The 16,865-nt window shown below is 39.6% G+C and overlaps 1 protein-coding gene across 1 annotated transcript in view; it reads left to right on the top strand.

The window, feature by feature from the left end:
* kalrna (kalirin RhoGEF kinase a) overlaps positions 1–16,865 on the top strand; it is a 125,553-nt gene that overhangs the window by 65,471 nt on the left and 43,217 nt on the right. The window contains exons 31-38 of the mRNA XM_053439649.1: positions 675–744; positions 862–951; positions 1,522–1,614; positions 1,713–1,824; positions 2,062–2,252; positions 2,343–2,444; positions 2,569–2,717; positions 3,284–3,386. Of these exons, the coding sequence (XP_053295624.1) occupies positions 675–744; positions 862–951; positions 1,522–1,614; positions 1,713–1,824; positions 2,062–2,252; positions 2,343–2,444; positions 2,569–2,717; positions 3,284–3,386 (910 nt within the window). The remainder of the gene's footprint in view (positions 1–674; positions 745–861; positions 952–1,521; positions 1,615–1,712; positions 1,825–2,061; positions 2,253–2,342; positions 2,445–2,568; positions 2,718–3,283; positions 3,387–16,865) is intronic.

The following is a 16,865-nucleotide window of genomic DNA, read 5'->3' as shown; positions in this document are numbered from 1 at the left end:
CTGAAACCAGAGGGAGTATTTTCCCAGCAGAAAACTGTACGGCATATCAAGTACATATTATTTTGGGCTCTACTTGCATGTAAGCAAGTAATGTCAAGTTAAAGAAAAAGATCATCACAGGAAATTTGCATATTTCACGTAAATGAGCCAACTTTTCCACAGTGGTAATGCTTTTAACTGAGATTCTCACCACTTGTAAAAACCCTGAGGGGAGACTTTATCTGGCTATAGGGGAGCCGAAGAGGAGACTTTGAGGTTTCCTCCGTCGACAGTTCATGAACTTCAAAAGTTTCCCAGAGGAACTTTTTTTCTGTCTGATCTTCTCATGGTACCTCGGGAAATCTGGGTTGGTTCATCTTGGAAATGTTATCTTGTACTCTACAAATCAATAGAGCTTAAAGGAATCTCTATCTCTAATCTCTTTTCAGACATGTTGTTTTTATTTTTGTACAATTGTTGAAGAGAGCCACAGCAGACAATACAGTATTATACGAGAATGGCACTCAGTAGAGCTCATACCTCCACCAAGGACCCTTTAATTGTTGATTCCAGACTGAATCCTCATTATCTTAGCTAAGCATTTGTTGTAGTTGCAGGTTTGTAGCCCTGAATTCATATAAAACATATCAAGTGCACATTGGGATCTTTTGTTCTCTGCACTTGTGTATTTCCAGTATTTTCCTGAAGGAGCTAGTGAACTATGAGCAGCTACCGGAGGACGTTGGTCACTGCTTCGTCACCTGGGTGAGACTTCTGACCCCTGATTTCATAAATCTGACCTCTGACCTTTTTATTAGAGAATTGGGGAATTAATAAAGTCACTGTTTAAGGTAATATTGAGTCTCCTCTCCTGTTTTCCAGGCGGATAAATTCCACATTTATGTGGATTACTGTAAGAACAAACCAGACTCCAGTCAGCTCATACTGGAACACGCTGGAGCCTTCTTCGATGTGAGTAGATCCCTCCGTGTTTGATCTGACAGAGCTCCATTCACATCATACTCAGATCATAAACAATAGTTACAATTAAATCGTTTATCCCATCTAAAAAGTAAATGCTCTTTCATTGTAGTGTATACAATATATACATATACATATATTTACAAATTATATTATATACACAATTAGTGTATTATGATAAGTGTCTCCCAAGAACAGAACAAGCTGTAAACCAAACAGCAAGGTTTGAGAGTTGTAATGGATACGACCATGGGACATATCACCTAGATTCCCTGCTATTTGAATTTATTACCTCTGTCGTTATTTTGTCCGTGAACAATTTGATGAGGATACTTAGATTTGGAATGACATATTTGCTGAGTGCATGCAGCCGCAGGTTTACAATTCCCTGCCTGCAGCTGCATGTGAGGCTTATGTAGTTCACCTGTTTTTCAGCAGATGGTGCTCTCTGATCATTGAAAACATTTCCAGCAGAATAGAACATTTACCATTTCTAACAATTCCAAATATGTTATTTTATTTAGTAATTTGCTGTAATTCTGTCATCGTGTGCATGAACAGGACATTCAGCAGAAACGTGGACTGGCCAACTCCATCTCCTCCTACCTCATCAAACCAGTCCAGAGGATCACCAAGTACCAACTACTGCTGAAGGTACATCCCCACGCACATACATGCACACACAAGAGATTTATCTGGATTTTCTCTCTGTCATTTTCTCTGTTCTTGTTTTTTACCCTCTCTTGGTGCAGGAGTTATTGTCTTGCTGTGAAGAAGGCAAAGGGGAGATTAAAGATGGTTTGGAGGTGATGCTCAGTGTTCCTAAGAGAGCAAATGATGCCATGCACCTTGCCATGTTGGAAGGTGAGATACTGTCCGATCTAGTGTACTAAAATATATCATGAAAGTAATTAAAGAAAATAATAAGTTTGATAAATACATTTTTTATTATTATTAATTGATACATTATAAATCACTTCATTACTCTACTGCTGATCTTAGTCCACCACCAAGCATTTGTTTTGTTGCCTGTTCTGCTGACTGATTGTGGGACGTCAATTTGGTTGATGATAACTATTCCTTTTTCCTCCTCTTCCTCAGGCTTTGAGGTGAACCTGGATGTGCAGGGTGAGCTGATCCTGCAGGACAGTTTCCAGGTTTGGGATCCACGATCTCTCATCAGGAAGGGGCGGGACAGACACCTTTTCCTGTTTGAGTTCTCGCTCGTCTTCAGCAAAGACATCAAAGACTCAGCTGGCAGAACCAAGTACCAGTACAAGAACAAACTACTGGTGTGTGTGTGTGTACTGTAGCTACACAGGATAACTGTTGGTAACTCACATGTCTGATACACATCTTTCTCCCCTTTCACTGTGCTGCAGACGTCTGAGTTGGGGGTGACCGAGCACATTGAGGGTGACCCGTGTAAATTTGCCCTGTGGGCAGGAAGAACCCCTTCCTCTGACAATAAAACTGTGCTAAAAGTGAGTAAAAAATTGAATGTATATAAAATAAGTGTCCCAAACTCTGATGAAATGGTTCGCCATCAAGGTAAGATGTCAATAATACTGTTAATAATAATGATAATATTGGTTGGTTCTTTTCCAGGCGTCCAGTATGGAAGCTAAACAGGAGTGGATTAAAAACATACGGGAAGTGATCCAGGAGAGGATGACTCACCTGAAGGGGCCGCTCAAGGAGCCTCTTCATATGCCCAAAACACCAGCGTTGAACAAACCCAGGAATAACACAAAGAGGTAAACAATGACATAAACAAGCACATCACACACAGAGGACAGACGAGTTTTTACAACAGGTAGAAAGATATTCTGTCAGTAGTAGAAAATATCAAACTTGAGTTCACAAAAATCACTGAGGAAAGAAACATCATTCATGACAAATCTGTCATATTCTTTCAGGAAGAAAACCTGAGGGTCGGATTAAGCTTTTCTTTTTATTTTATTTGTCTTCATGAGGGAGAAGTTCAGCCTGCAGTGATAGAACTCATCGAGTGATTCAATCTTCTGTAAATTCAGTGAAATGTAAAGCCACTAACTGACCTGTTATTTGAGTAGGCGTTCCTCAAATCCTTTGATAATAAGAAGATTTGACACATGACTTTTCCCCACTACTCTACTCTGGCCACAGCGAGAAATGTCATTAGTGTAAACAGTGGTAGTGCCGGCAAAAACCTTCTAACCAGGGTTAAAAGTGTAATCACAGCCATAATCAAAGAGTCTAATAACACCAGTGTCACCACAGTGTGTAAAAACTTATTTTAAATTGAGACATTCCTCCTGACTTGGTGTGTGTGTGTATTCAGGGAGGGAGGTGAAGATGGAGACAGTCAGGGAGATGGCAGCAGCCAACAGGACACCATCTCCATCGCTTCCCGGACATCCCAGAACACTGTAGACAGTGACAAGGTAGGAGCCACTCACATGAATAATGGAGGACCAGATGACGCCAGCTGAATAAGACTGTGTACTCTCATGCTCTGTTGTTCTGACTTTGGTGTGTTCATATGGTTTGAAGTCAGAATGTGGAAAACACATGGATGCTGTAAACAGAATGTGTGACACATTGACACCAGCAGAGTGGCAAAGAGGAAACAAAAGGGATCAGGGGTGACAGACATAAATAATTCAAAAACAAGTGTGACAAGTGTAACATTTAATGAGTTTAAATTAAAAGCTCCTATTTAGGGCTGATTGTTGATTGGTTTATAAGTGATGACGTCAGCAACTCCTGTACTAAAATATCCTTTGACTTTCCTGGTGGTCTTTCGGACCTAAGTAGGCATTCCTGTGAATGTACCTCAAATTTTTCCGATTATTCCAACACCACATGAACACACTATCACTCTACAGCCCGTGAAAAGCTAATGACCCACAGCTGCCTCAGTGCTACAGGGTCTCCCATGCAGCTACAATGGGCAAAAGCAGGGGCTGTGATCCTGCCAGTGGTTGACAGTGTGTTAGTGCACATTTCAGAACGTGCTGTGGAAAACCAACTCTGTGAGATAAATGAAGCTCCATAGTTGTGTGTTTGTGAGTGAGTGACATTCATCAGGTCACGTGTGCATGAGGAGTATTCAGTAATGTTACCACGTGAACAGAGAAGCAGTGAGTGATGAAAAACCTCTTCAGGTTGTGTGGCTGTGCTGATGCCTCCTACCAGCCAGTGTCTGGCATCCAAGTAAGCCTGAATTTAAACTTTTATTTAGGCTGTCAAATTGTGTTAAATGTAAGTAATATGAATAATTATCTTGTATTAATTGAGACAAAAGTTGAGGTATGAACAGGTTTACATTTAAATGCCCCTTTTGAATAGTTAATTATTGTTCCTCTTTATTATAAACTCAACTTTTACTTATCAGGATTTCCAAACTTTTTCTGTGTTTAGTATAATTTGAATTATATTAATTTTTTGTTAAGTTGAGTTGTGTTGCTTTGTTTTGAAACTAGCAACAAAAGCCGAAAAATCTGAAATCTTCAGACTTTCTGAATGGAATTGGGTGCAGCAGTATTTTTGGTTGTTCTAATTTTGTTTTGATTTCAGCTGTTGTTCTTCAGTGTTACTACAGTACCGCCCCTCTCACTGCGGCACACACACACACACACACACACACACACACACACACATCCACCCACACAGATGTCTGTCATGGCCTCCCACTGTAGGGTTACACAGTGTGGCCTTTTCACCGAGAAACCCCACGCCTACACACTTACCCTGCCTCTAAATGTCAGCAGCACACACACACACTCCCTCACTCATACAGAATCACTTGGTGCAGCTTGGTTGTGGGTTTTTGTTCGTTTCTCTTCTGTTTTCTACTGTAGTGTCATCTCTTTCTTTCTCCCTCTCTATCATATTCTTTCTCCACTTGTCTATGCACAATATACATACAGTATGTACAGTCCATGTATATATTACACTCTGGTTTACAGCAACTCAGCATTATATTTATGTTGTGTCTCTCTTTGTGTCTCCACCTCCTCTTCTCCACTGAAACATCATGACGAGTTTTCCAGTCTGTTTTTAACGTGGGTGTGTTGTTGTTCTCGTCCAGTTTATTGTTACTGGGATTTAGAAAACTCCAGCTCGTTATTTTTGGAATCCTCCTCTGCTGTTTTCCTCAAAACATCAAAGTATAAGTTCCTTTGTTTTGATACGTTTCATACGCTGACACAGCACAGCGCTGAGCTGCACTCCTTTGTGTTGTTAGATTCAGTTTTATGCTGTTCACTTATCTCTGTTTTTAATCAGGCTGTACAAGGGGATAGGGTTTCATTGGGACAGAATGAGGACTTAGCAACATTTGAGACAGTGCTGTGAATTGTAAATGGTGATCATGGACAGGGCTGCGTTCAACCTGGACAAAATCTTAATATTAAGGTAAACAGTGATGTGTTGAACTAGATGACATAGGATTAAATACATGTTTACATTTCAAAATACACTTACTGTTACAGTCTCAGCTTTTGCCTTCTGGAATAGCTGTCTGAAAAATGTACATGAACACCAAGCAGCATTTGCCACATATGTAGAAAACTTAATATTCCATTTGTCACTGCATTTTTAATACGGCGGGTTTTATATACACGTCACTGCTGATTGGGCAACGCCTCTGAGACCCACCACATGAGAGAAAACGTACCAGTGGTCAAAAACCCCACAAAGACCCTATAACTGGCGTCTGTCTGCAATGGGAATGGACACATCGGCATTCACTCCCGGGTCAAATGAATCTGAGGTAGTTTTTTATTGGCTCTGGCTCCGATTTGAAACACGAGACCTGGGTAAAGGTGCTGATTTCTTTATTTACTTTATTTTGACAGTCAAGACGCTGGCGCTGACATAACGTCTATTGAAGTTCTGGGCGTTGCTGCATTAATAGCCATGAATGTTTGCACTAATAGTTTTTCACATTTTGGTAACAAAGTTAAACAGTAATGTTCGTCTTCATAACGTGCAAGATGCATGCTGCTTCAGACGTGCTGGTTTTCAGCACGTTTGTGATGTCGGACATGATTCATCGGGGGAAAGTCAGAGGGGCAAACTAGTCTATTGGCACCGGGAAAGGAGTTAATCGCCATTTTTTAACCATTTAAAAAAAAAAAGAGCCTATAACTGCACATTTTTAACAGGATGTGACTTTGCTGATAAATCTCCATCTTCCTTTTCCACCCCCGTTGTGTAAGATGCTAATTTACTTTGCCTGAATCTCTTTGTCTTGAAGTACAAATTGGAAGTGGCAGGCTGTGGTGGCAATGGATCTGAGATGTACACATTTTCCCAGGAGAGTAGCAGAGGACTTGCAGTGCTCGTCTCATGTGATGTGGTTGATGTTGCGCCCTTCTGTTGCATTCCCATGGCTCTGCGGGGCCTCCAGGGATTTATTATCACACAGCCCGCCAATCCCTTGTGTATTCTGGAGCGAAGACAATTCAGTGATCTGAGCGCTTGTTTGTTCAACACTGCAGCCACTCTTAAGGCTCACTTTGTGGTTAATATCACTACACTAATGGCTCTCACACCAGACCTGAGAGAAAAAAAAAACCACTGTGGATTTAAAGGTCCATTGTGTAAGATTTAGATAAAAGGGATCTATTGGCAGAACTTAAATATAAAATAATCCTACTTACATTCTCACTAGTGCGTTTAATCTAAATTGTATGAATTATTGTTTTTTTTTACCCTAGAATGTGTCCTTTTATATTTAAATACTTTATGTTTAAATTGTGAGCAGACCCTCTCTATGGAGGCCGCCATGTTATTTACAGTAGCCCAGACTGGACAAACTTAACACCTTTTTGAGTTTTTATGAAAACTGAAGGTTACCAAAGGTTATTTTTCATGTTCGGAAATGTAGGAGGAGGTGAAGGGTGTGACAAGATCAACAAAACAGAAAACAGCAGCAGATCAATCAAGTGTTTGATTAAAAATTGAACCTTAACAAACAGCACATTTATCAGAGGTCTTATTTTAAATGTTGTAGAAGACTGATCGCAGTGATTGATCAGGCCTACAACTACGTTTGCTTCTCAGTTAAGAGAGCAGTTAGTTGCAATTAAGGAGGAGTTGTCTTCCTCAATTCATACCAATACTTGATCATATTTTAGTTGTTTTCCTTTTTCTCCTCATTTCACCTATTTTCAGTAAACCTCCTCCCTTCTCTTTCCCTATTTATAAACCTCTTGCTCTATTTAAATCTCTGGTTCCACTGTCTTCAGTCTGTCACTGAATCATTAGTTGCTCATTTTGCAATCTAACCCTTCTTTTTCACTTTATGAATTTTCACACCTCTCTGTCCCACTTTTTTATGCCCCCGCGCCCCACTCTGGCTCCAGTTTACTATAATAACAGCCGAGTATTGGCGTAGTCAGATGTTCCACTGTGTGTGTAGAAAGGATGGGAAGCTACTGTTTCTCGTGGTTTTTAGAGAAGTTTTCTTTTCTCCTTGTGTCTGCAGAGTTTTTTATATTTACTTTGTTTTGATTCCCTGTCTCTTACAATTACAAGCCCTCTTGTTGCTCAGCCTTCCCTCCATTTTCACACTTTTACCTCTATCTTACCTCTATGAACACGCTCCCTCTGTCACACTTTACGGAAAAGTTTCAGTTTTAACAGAACAGAAGGAGCATCAAAAGCATCTTCTTATCATGTTCAAATGGAATACCGCTGCAGTATACAAGCATGTTTTGATGTTCAGCGGTGAAGACATACAATCGTGTTACATGTCACTTTAAACCATCTGTGTTACTGTTTGAAATTAAGAAGCAGCTCCAGCGGATTTGACGTCTTTGTGACGAGTTTTTCCAGACCTTTAAACTCCAGTGAGAAAAACTACAATCGTTTAGCAGACCTGCAGATCAACCCTGAAGTATATGGACAATGTACATTTTTCAAATTTAGGAATTTGGCTCAGTCTTCCACTTCTGTCCTCCACTTCTCCACCTTAAGCTTTATTGGGGCTGTTAATATCTATAATATTCACATTCATTGTGGGAATCATTATGCTGTTTTTCATATGTATATTCAATAAATCTATAATTTTTAACAGTTTTTAAATGATCCCTAAATGTTGAATGGTATATAAAGTTATATCAAGCTGTGTAAAGCACAGGCATCACAATTTAATTACGTTAAACTTATATTTTATAATACCATCTGTATTTTTTTTATAGGCAGCATGTGCTCTGCAATGAGTTCATACTCATATTGATATAATGAAAGCCTTCATTCTTCCATAATTATATTTTTTGATACTCTCTGAGACCGAATAGATTTAATTACTAAACCGTTCCCTCAGTGTGGAGACACTCAAATCTGAAAGTCAAAACTTCTTCATCTTAGTTTGAATTTAAATTAAATCTGATGCAGTACAGAGCTTTTCTCACAAGAAATGTGACAGCATGGAATGGTACAGAAAAATAAATAAAAACACTTAAACAAAAAATTAGCCTTGTCTTAATCTCTGGATCATCAGGATCATAGTCTGTAATTGAAGGACAACATCTCCACTTCCTCCCATTGTACAAAAATGAATCCAAAATATCCTGTACATGGATGCTGCCATCTCGTGCTTATCAAGTCATTTGGATGTGGACTCCGTGCAGTACTGATTTTGGGATAAAGCCACAGTATTGGGTCCTGCAGATACACACACTGGACCAATCGTGTGTCGGTCTCAGATGTCAATGACAATGTTTCTCCCTGTTTTTATATCATCAAATGACTAAATAAAGCCAAAATTATGAGGGACAGACACTTATGAATAAATAAAACAAAATGTTCATCTAACATGTACTTTGATTTTTGTTTTGTTTGGTCAGTGTCCCATCTGCTAACATGTAGTCACCAGGGGTGTATGACCTCTCCTGCAGCCAGCCACTAGGGTGCAATTGAGATTATTTGGCTCCACTTTTAGGGAGCTGTTATGTTCATCTTTGTAGCACTTTGGTCTAGTTGTTTTTAAATATGTGATTTGTTTTTCTCATTTCCATGAATGAAGGCAAACTTTTCATGACATTTTTGTTGCTGCAACGGAACCACACCTTAACCTTAAAGGTTTCAGATCAGAAATAAACTGATTATCTGAAAATGACAAACCCCTGTTCAAATACATCAGGTCTGCTCTGAAAACGTGATGTGATTCAGAGTTTGTCCGGTTTGTGATTTTTTTTTTTTTTTTTTTGTTGTGAATTGCTCCCCACCTCTGATATTTTTCTAGGGTTTAAGCCAGTTGTGCGACATTTAGATATGTCAGTTGTGTGGAATCAGTCAGTTGTGTGACGGCGTGGGGAATAGGTCTTTTCCTGTGACGTTTTGTGGCGTAATGAGTCAGCTGCGGTTCAGTCTGTGGTCTTTATTTAAAGTTTCATTCCAGTGGTTGACGACTTGGCTGTCCTCATGGCTCCACCACAGCTCTGCAGGTCGGAGCGCAGACCCCTTTTTTAGCCTCCGCCCTCAGTAGGAGTGAAAATTGTTCCTCTGTGAGCAAGGCTTGATAAAACTTACTCTACACTCCCCCAGGGATGAATATCCATCACTGGTTGGAACAAGGCTCAGCAGAAGCTGAACCAATGTTTATATGTGGCTTTAAATGCTTTAAAATAGGTTTGTGATGCAGTATCAACTCTGTTAGGCTTCTTTTATTTTTAAGTTTAAAGGCCATCGTTGACTCAGTTGATTGAAATCATTCACCCATTTAATTTTTCCAGTGGAAATAAGTAGAATTTCAATTCAGTTTCTCAAAGAACCAATATTGTAAAGGAGCGTTTCAAGTGATTACAGGGGCCCCAGGCAGAAGGGACCAACCTGACTGCCCCCTCCCCCCAAAACATATACAAACAAATATTATTCTTGCATCAAATATTTAAACCAATAGTATACAGTGTGCAGAAAAATAAGCGTAAAGTAGTAAAGTGTAACTTCAAACTGGTCGTAGGTGTGGACGACTGTAATCAGTTGCTCAGAGGACCCCTGGCAATCGCCTGCTTTACTTGTGCTGTTAATGCCCCTGCAATAATGGTTTCAAACTAAAATATCTCTTTTTGCCTTTTTTTTTTTTTATTAAACCAAAACTCTGATTATAGAAACCATGTCAAGGTGAGAAACACATTTATCTGGTGACTTGGAGGAAACCGTTACGGTAAAACATGTAGTTTTATAAAGGCAAAAACATTCAAACGCATTAAAAACGGCCTAAATTGCCCAAGAGTCTTCAGGGTTAATTATCCCTCCATTGTAGCTTGATTTTGTGTTGCTGTCATGAGACAAACTAACAATTCAAACTTTGGAAGTAATATAACTTGGCCTCCGATAAGTAACCATTATTTCTTTCATTGTACGAGATGATGTGTTTGATTTGGTTTCTTGAGCGCCACTTTAACGCTGGTTAGCAATTGTTTACACTTGTGTGTGTTCTCATGAATCAAATGCAATCAGTGTCGGGTTCTGACTGAAGCTCTACAGTAGCCAACTGCTGGTCATATGACTCATGTGTCTCACACACACACACACACACACACACACACACACACACACACACACACAAAGAGAGCCCTTACAGTTAAAGTGGTTTAGTGCCAGTAGCTTCCGGGGAGAGGGTAAGATGTGAACACACTGACCCACACACACATACACACACCAAGGAGAGTGCTATACCCATATGACACAAAGCTATGGCTGTTTGTTCTCTCTCTCTCTCACACACATACACACAGACACAGAGAGAGGGTGAGAGAGTGTGAGGGCGTGTTTGTGTGTGTGGCAGAGAGACACAAACGAGGGAGTTGTCAAAAGACAGACAGAGCGACAGGGAGAGTGAGAGAGGGAGACAGACGAGGAACAGGTCGACATGCCAAAGTGGATGAGCTTTAAACTGTTCAAAGGGAGCAGCAGAGTGAGTACGATCTGCTGGAACACACACTGCACACTCACCACACACTCACTCTACTAGCAGCTACAATTATTATAACACTGTTTTCATTCAGCATTAACTGTGATCACAGATCTGATGCTCTACTATGAGGCTGTGTGTGTGAAAGAAGCTCTGTTATGTCCAACTCTAAGTGCAGACACTGGTGAATTTTACTTTGTAGAATTCAAATTACTGCAATAAAAACGCAGTGAAGTCAGTGAAGGGTAATGACCCAGAATATGTCCTTTAACCTGAAAGTTACCGGGGAGAGAAACCAAACATTTCTGTCTGTAAATTTCATTATTAACAAGGTAAGGGTTTAGTTTTCCATTCAACTGTGACATCTGATATTACTGTTTTGAGGTTCAGTCACTGGTTCTAATCCAGATCATACGTGCTGTTGAGTTTCACTTAGCATGTTGTGAAGCTGGACTGAAGTGTCTGTGTGTGTAATAGGGGAAATTAATGGTTAAACTGGGTGTGTGTGTGTTTTTGAGAGGGACAGACAGACCGAGAGGACAGGAAACTGGTCATTAGTTTCCACAGAGACTGGATAAAAGAAACGCTAGCGTCCAGACGACTGAATTGAAGTCAGTTTGATTCTGATTATAACTCAGATGCACTGGAAAAATTACATAACCACGCTCATGGACTCCCTGTGTTATTTAACGTTTTAACATTAAACTCCTCTGAAAAATTATAATTTAAAGTCTTCTCTCAGACTAAAAGTTAAATTGAAACTTTGATGTAGATTGTGGAAATCTGTTATGGAGCTAAGGATACAGCGTGTTTTTTAAATCCCTGTCTCATGTGAATGTTGGGTCTCCGGAATGCCCTGAGGGAACTTCTCTTGACTTCCCTTCACTTGGCCTAACCTGATTAGACTTTGCTAGTTACAGATCAAAGGTCAAGCTCACCGTGAGTGCACTAAACATGTTTAAACAAGAATTCATACGCTAATTATGACAAAGGCTTTTAACACAAATGTGTCGACGGATGAAATGTGGAAGCGATGACATCTCCTATGTTCTGTGAAAACACATTTCAGGTCAGGATTTGACACCATAACTGAGGGACAGAGGTGGAGACTGTGACCATATTTTATGCATTTTGATTGGCCAGCAAAGACGTACAATGATGAGGGGGGGGATTCTAGTTGTTTACTTTGCTTTTGGGAATTCATCATATGTAAGTTAACTGTCATTTGTACAATAGAGTGGTTGTTTGTTGTTATGTGTGCTGGCTGTGGTTCTCTTGCTAAAGTGCATGAATCTCAGTGGAGTCCTTGTAACAAAAGAGAGCTTGATCGAACATTTCTGAGAAAAGCTGAGTTTTTGTCTTAGTTCTTGCCCATAACATCAGTTTAATTTTTAAATGAAACATCTCATTAGTGCTTCCGGGGTATTGTGATGGCACATGATATCAACGCGGCATACATAAATCATCACCTAGAAGCAGTCTGACCCACCCCCTAACAAATCCAGGACTTTGTACAGTCTCGACAAAACATAGCATAACATTGAAGAGCACGGCAGCTGAAAAGCCCTTTCCTAAAAAACATGATTCTCTGACTGCCGTCTGGATTAGCTGCTTCTGACATCTTCAACTGACGCAAACACCGAGCAGCAGAGTCAACATTTGTAGAAACTTTAGATTCCATACTACCTTTTGATAAACGTTCCTTGAGGCCCGCTGCACACAGTTTCACACGCAGCTAAAACCAAGTGTTTCAGGCAGTAAACCTTCCAAGTAATAACCCTAACTCATCCAGTGTCCACTTCCAGCAGTGACTGGATGAGTATAAAGTAGTATTTGCTGCAGGAGTTGTTTTAAGTGTTTGTTTTTCCCTGCCTCATGGTTACTAATGGAGTTCACTGTGCGAGCAGAGCAGTGCACTTCATGTTTCAACACCTACACAGCGTGTCTGCGATGGAGTCGTTAGCTCTTTACAGGCGTCTGTGCTGCTGCTTTTGAATTAAATGTTGGTCTGAGTGGTTTTTAAACTGTGTCTGCAGTTTATTTGCTTTTTCAGCCGGGTTTCTTTTTCGTCTATGGAGAAGGGAAAACATTGTAATTGGTCACACTGCGCAGTTTGACTGGATGAGACGTAGCAGCTAACACATATTTCATTTTCTACTCTTGCTGCTGTATTTTCAGAAACTGTGACGGTGGATCATACTTTTATTATAAAATTCATTTTAATGCACAACATATCTTAATATAAAACTGTTTTTGCATCCTAGTGTAACATCACACCACATGCACCGTAGATGTACGTTGGTTCCATATGTTGTATTATAACACTCTAACTGAACTACCCTGCTGGTTTGTTGATGGTATAGACAACATTGACAGTAGCTCCTGTTCCTAAATACTGGAAATTATTTTAGAGTCCACGTTGTTTTTTCTAACTTCACTCTGTTGACACAAGGAGGAGTTTCTGTATTTGCAGTTCACCACAATTTAATCTTGGGACATGAAGGAGTTTTCCACTCAAGAAAGATGCAGCATCCACTGTGTGAATGTTGTTGTGATTAAATTATTTTTTATGCTGGCTAGAGAACTATTATGTCTTTGGGTTATCCAGCCGCCCGTCTGCCTGATCGTCTGATCGTCCCATTCACAAGTTCCCACTGATCTTTATCAGTGTTTTTTTTACTGATTTTGCTCCTGGAAAAAAAAAAAATGATAAATGGTTTCTGTTTTTGAATTTGATCAGCTCAGAAGAGCCTTGTTGCGTTCAGGGCAGATTGTTGTTCTTTGATGAATATTGAAAAAGTCAAATCTGACGAGAAGCACGAGACAGAACATGAAGCTGGACTCTTCAGTGTTGCAGTCAGGCGCTGCGGTATGAGAGTTTGGCACGCAGTTCATGCACTGGAACAAAACGCTGCCAGTGAATGTAAGTCCTAAAAATTAGTATCATATGAGCGTGATTCCTTGGAAACGGGGTTGGTGGTCCTTTTCCATCGAATATTTCCACATAAGCAAGCCCTGTCACTTTGCTTGGTTTACGTGTAAAGTGTTCAACCCCTATTAACAAGTAGAGCCCAAAAAGATTTTCAATTATATTTTAAATGTTCATTCCTTGTGAATGTTTACCCTCTGCTGCACTTAAGAGTAATACTTACAAGCTGAGGCCGCCACACATTATTAACACTAATGCCTTTATTCTGTCGGATCTCATTTGTTTCGATTTTGAGATTTAATCTCATTGAAAGCTCCAGTTTATTGTTTTAAATAACAAAATAAAGTACAACACTCTAAACTTGTAATAGTAAAACAATTTGGAAACTTAATTTAAAAATATATCCCATTGAACTGAGCCCTGGTTAAAGTCTGCATTTGCCATAAAAGTGTTTTATTTTAATCCATTAATGACCCATAAGTAAAAGTGTTATAACCAAACGTGCTTAAAATATCTAAACTTAAATAACTTGGCCTGATTATGACATTATAAATTTATATTATCAGATGTTTGTAATAATAACAATTTTTAAACAAGGTTACAAAGTGCTTAATATGAATGCATCATTGGGTAAATAGAATTTAAATGTCATAGCTGATCCAGGAATAAATACTCAATATACAGTCAGTTAAATCTAGGGAAGCCTTGTCATGGCGTTTGAATAAAGTAATGTACAAATAAACTTTTTTTAAACTTTAGACATTGCTGAATGATATCTCTTTGGACCTCAAATACTTTTTAATGAAACCACACCACATCCACACCATTACGTTTTCATTTTAAAAAGCTGCTATATTTGCCCCTGCTGTTCACACTATTTTGTGTTTTCCAGTGCCTAGTTCTAGCTAATTAGTTTTAAAAATAAGTTTTGGTTTCAAAACTCAGTTTCTCTTTTAACAGTTCTCGTCATTAGTCCAATACAAGACATCACTGCTCTTTTCACCATAACCGTTCCTCATTTTTAGTAAGCAATGTACTTCCTGTTATGAGTTTTCAGGCGTCTTTAATTTAAATGGTAAATGGATTTGTATTAATATTGCGCTTTTCTAGTCTTGATGCCCACTCAAAGCGCTTTACAGTACAGTTTTACATTCACCCATTCACACACACATTCATACAGTGCATCTACTTGCAGCAGTTTGTTATTCTATGGGGGGGCATTCGGGGTTCAGCATCTTGCCCAAGGACACTTCGGCATGCAGATGGTTCAGACTGGGGATCGAACCGCCGACCTTCAGGTTGGAGGACGACCACTCTACCCCTCAGCCACAGCCGCCCATTTACAGCTGTAATATACAAGGCAACTTATAAGACTGATTTTGAAATCATGGTAAATGTTGTTAATGGGCACCACTCACATCAATCCATATAAGTGAATTAATTCAGCAGTAATTTTGACTTGTGGGTTTGTCATTAGTACATACCATCTACAGTGTATATTACTGTGTTCGTGGCTCATGGAGGGAGTAGGAACTCTGGTAATTCATGCAACGTGGACTGCAGCGTGTTCAGTGAGTGCTGTACGTCTGTGGCGTTATGGAGCAGATCAATATTAAAGGGAACCGATCTGCCACCTATCATATGCTCCTCCCGTCCTGTAAAGACCATGATTTTGTTGTTTTAAAGACCAAATAAGTTTCTGCAGTTATCATATTTATCCATGCTAAGCTTCAGTGAGCATATGTGCAGACTTTATTAAATATACATTGTCAAACTCAATCCTGCTAATTCGTCTAAGGTTACAATGAGATTCGTTGTAAAGCGCTCACATGGATCCTTTGTGTTTAAGGAAAACATAGCTCTGTATTTTTCAACTTATCAGTGAGGCACACTGGGCTAATGATAAATGAAGGCTGCCGTGCACACAGAGAACATTGAGGCACATCTACCATATTTCTAGGAAAATAAAATCTTCAGCGTCCTCATCCAATGAATGACATGCAAGTTTCCCCGAACTCAACCGGCTCCGTTTGTTCTGCCGTTGGAGGAGGTGAAGCACGTTTGTTCTGCTTAACTCATTCTCTCTCTTCTCTAACATATGACCATCACAAGCTGGTGTGTGTTGTTGGTGCACAAAATAATGTGTCATATGACAGCAGCAGAGCACAAGAGACGCCCTCCACCACACAAACAAACACGACCATCAGATTAAAAAGGAGAGCGCAAGCTGACTTGGTAGAATCTGTCACACTCAAAGTTTGTATCTTGACAGTAATGTGTTCATTCTGTGAACAAGGAGATGAGCAGATGAAGTTTAATATCCTTTTACTGTGGGGTGGTGTTTTATCACTGCAGGATTACTCAAAAACTACTCATCCAATTTCAAATTAAAATAGTGTGCAGGGGTGGGTCATGACCCGAGCAAGAAATCATTAATCATTTTGAGGCACATCTGGATAAACATGCAGATCCAGGATGTTTTGTTGCTTTCTTTATCTTTGTCTGATGAAGCCTTGAATATTTACTCTCCAAACACCCTGTTATACAAACAAATGTAAATTTCCATCTACCGAACCTGGATATCAAAAACATTTTCATTTTGTATTGAGCGACATATTTACAACATTAAAAGACTGGTTATTAACACTCTATAAATAGTTTTCCTTATTGAGTGATACCGAATAGAGGAGGTGAAAAATCTGATACCAACTTCATGTGAGGACAACGTTCTTGTGTTTGTAGATATGGGCTGATTGTCCTGGAGTTGAACTGTTACGGATGTTATGTCTTCAACCTCAATCCTCCGATTTTTGCAACATGTATGTCTGATTCAGTTGATTTGAAAGTCATGTGGTGTTGTTGATGCTTGTTTGTGGCTCCAAACAAGAGACTGTACATCGAGATGGAGGACATGACAGCTCAATGGCCTTCTGGTGGTTGGATGCAGTATAGGTCATGAATCCAGCCTCCTCCATCTTAGTGGATGGGACATGGACCAAGCTAAAAATGTCAATGTGTGTCAAATAATTATTCCTCAGATAGGGTTTCTCTCATTTCAGGTAGTTT

The sequence above is a fragment of the Pleuronectes platessa genome, chromosome 14 (genome assembly GCF_947347685.1).
Source record: "Pleuronectes platessa chromosome 14, fPlePla1.1, whole genome shotgun sequence".
NCBI classification, from domain to species: Eukaryota; Metazoa; Chordata; class Actinopteri; order Pleuronectiformes; family Pleuronectidae; genus Pleuronectes; species Pleuronectes platessa.
This window is presented reverse-complemented; position numbering and strand designations above follow the sequence as displayed.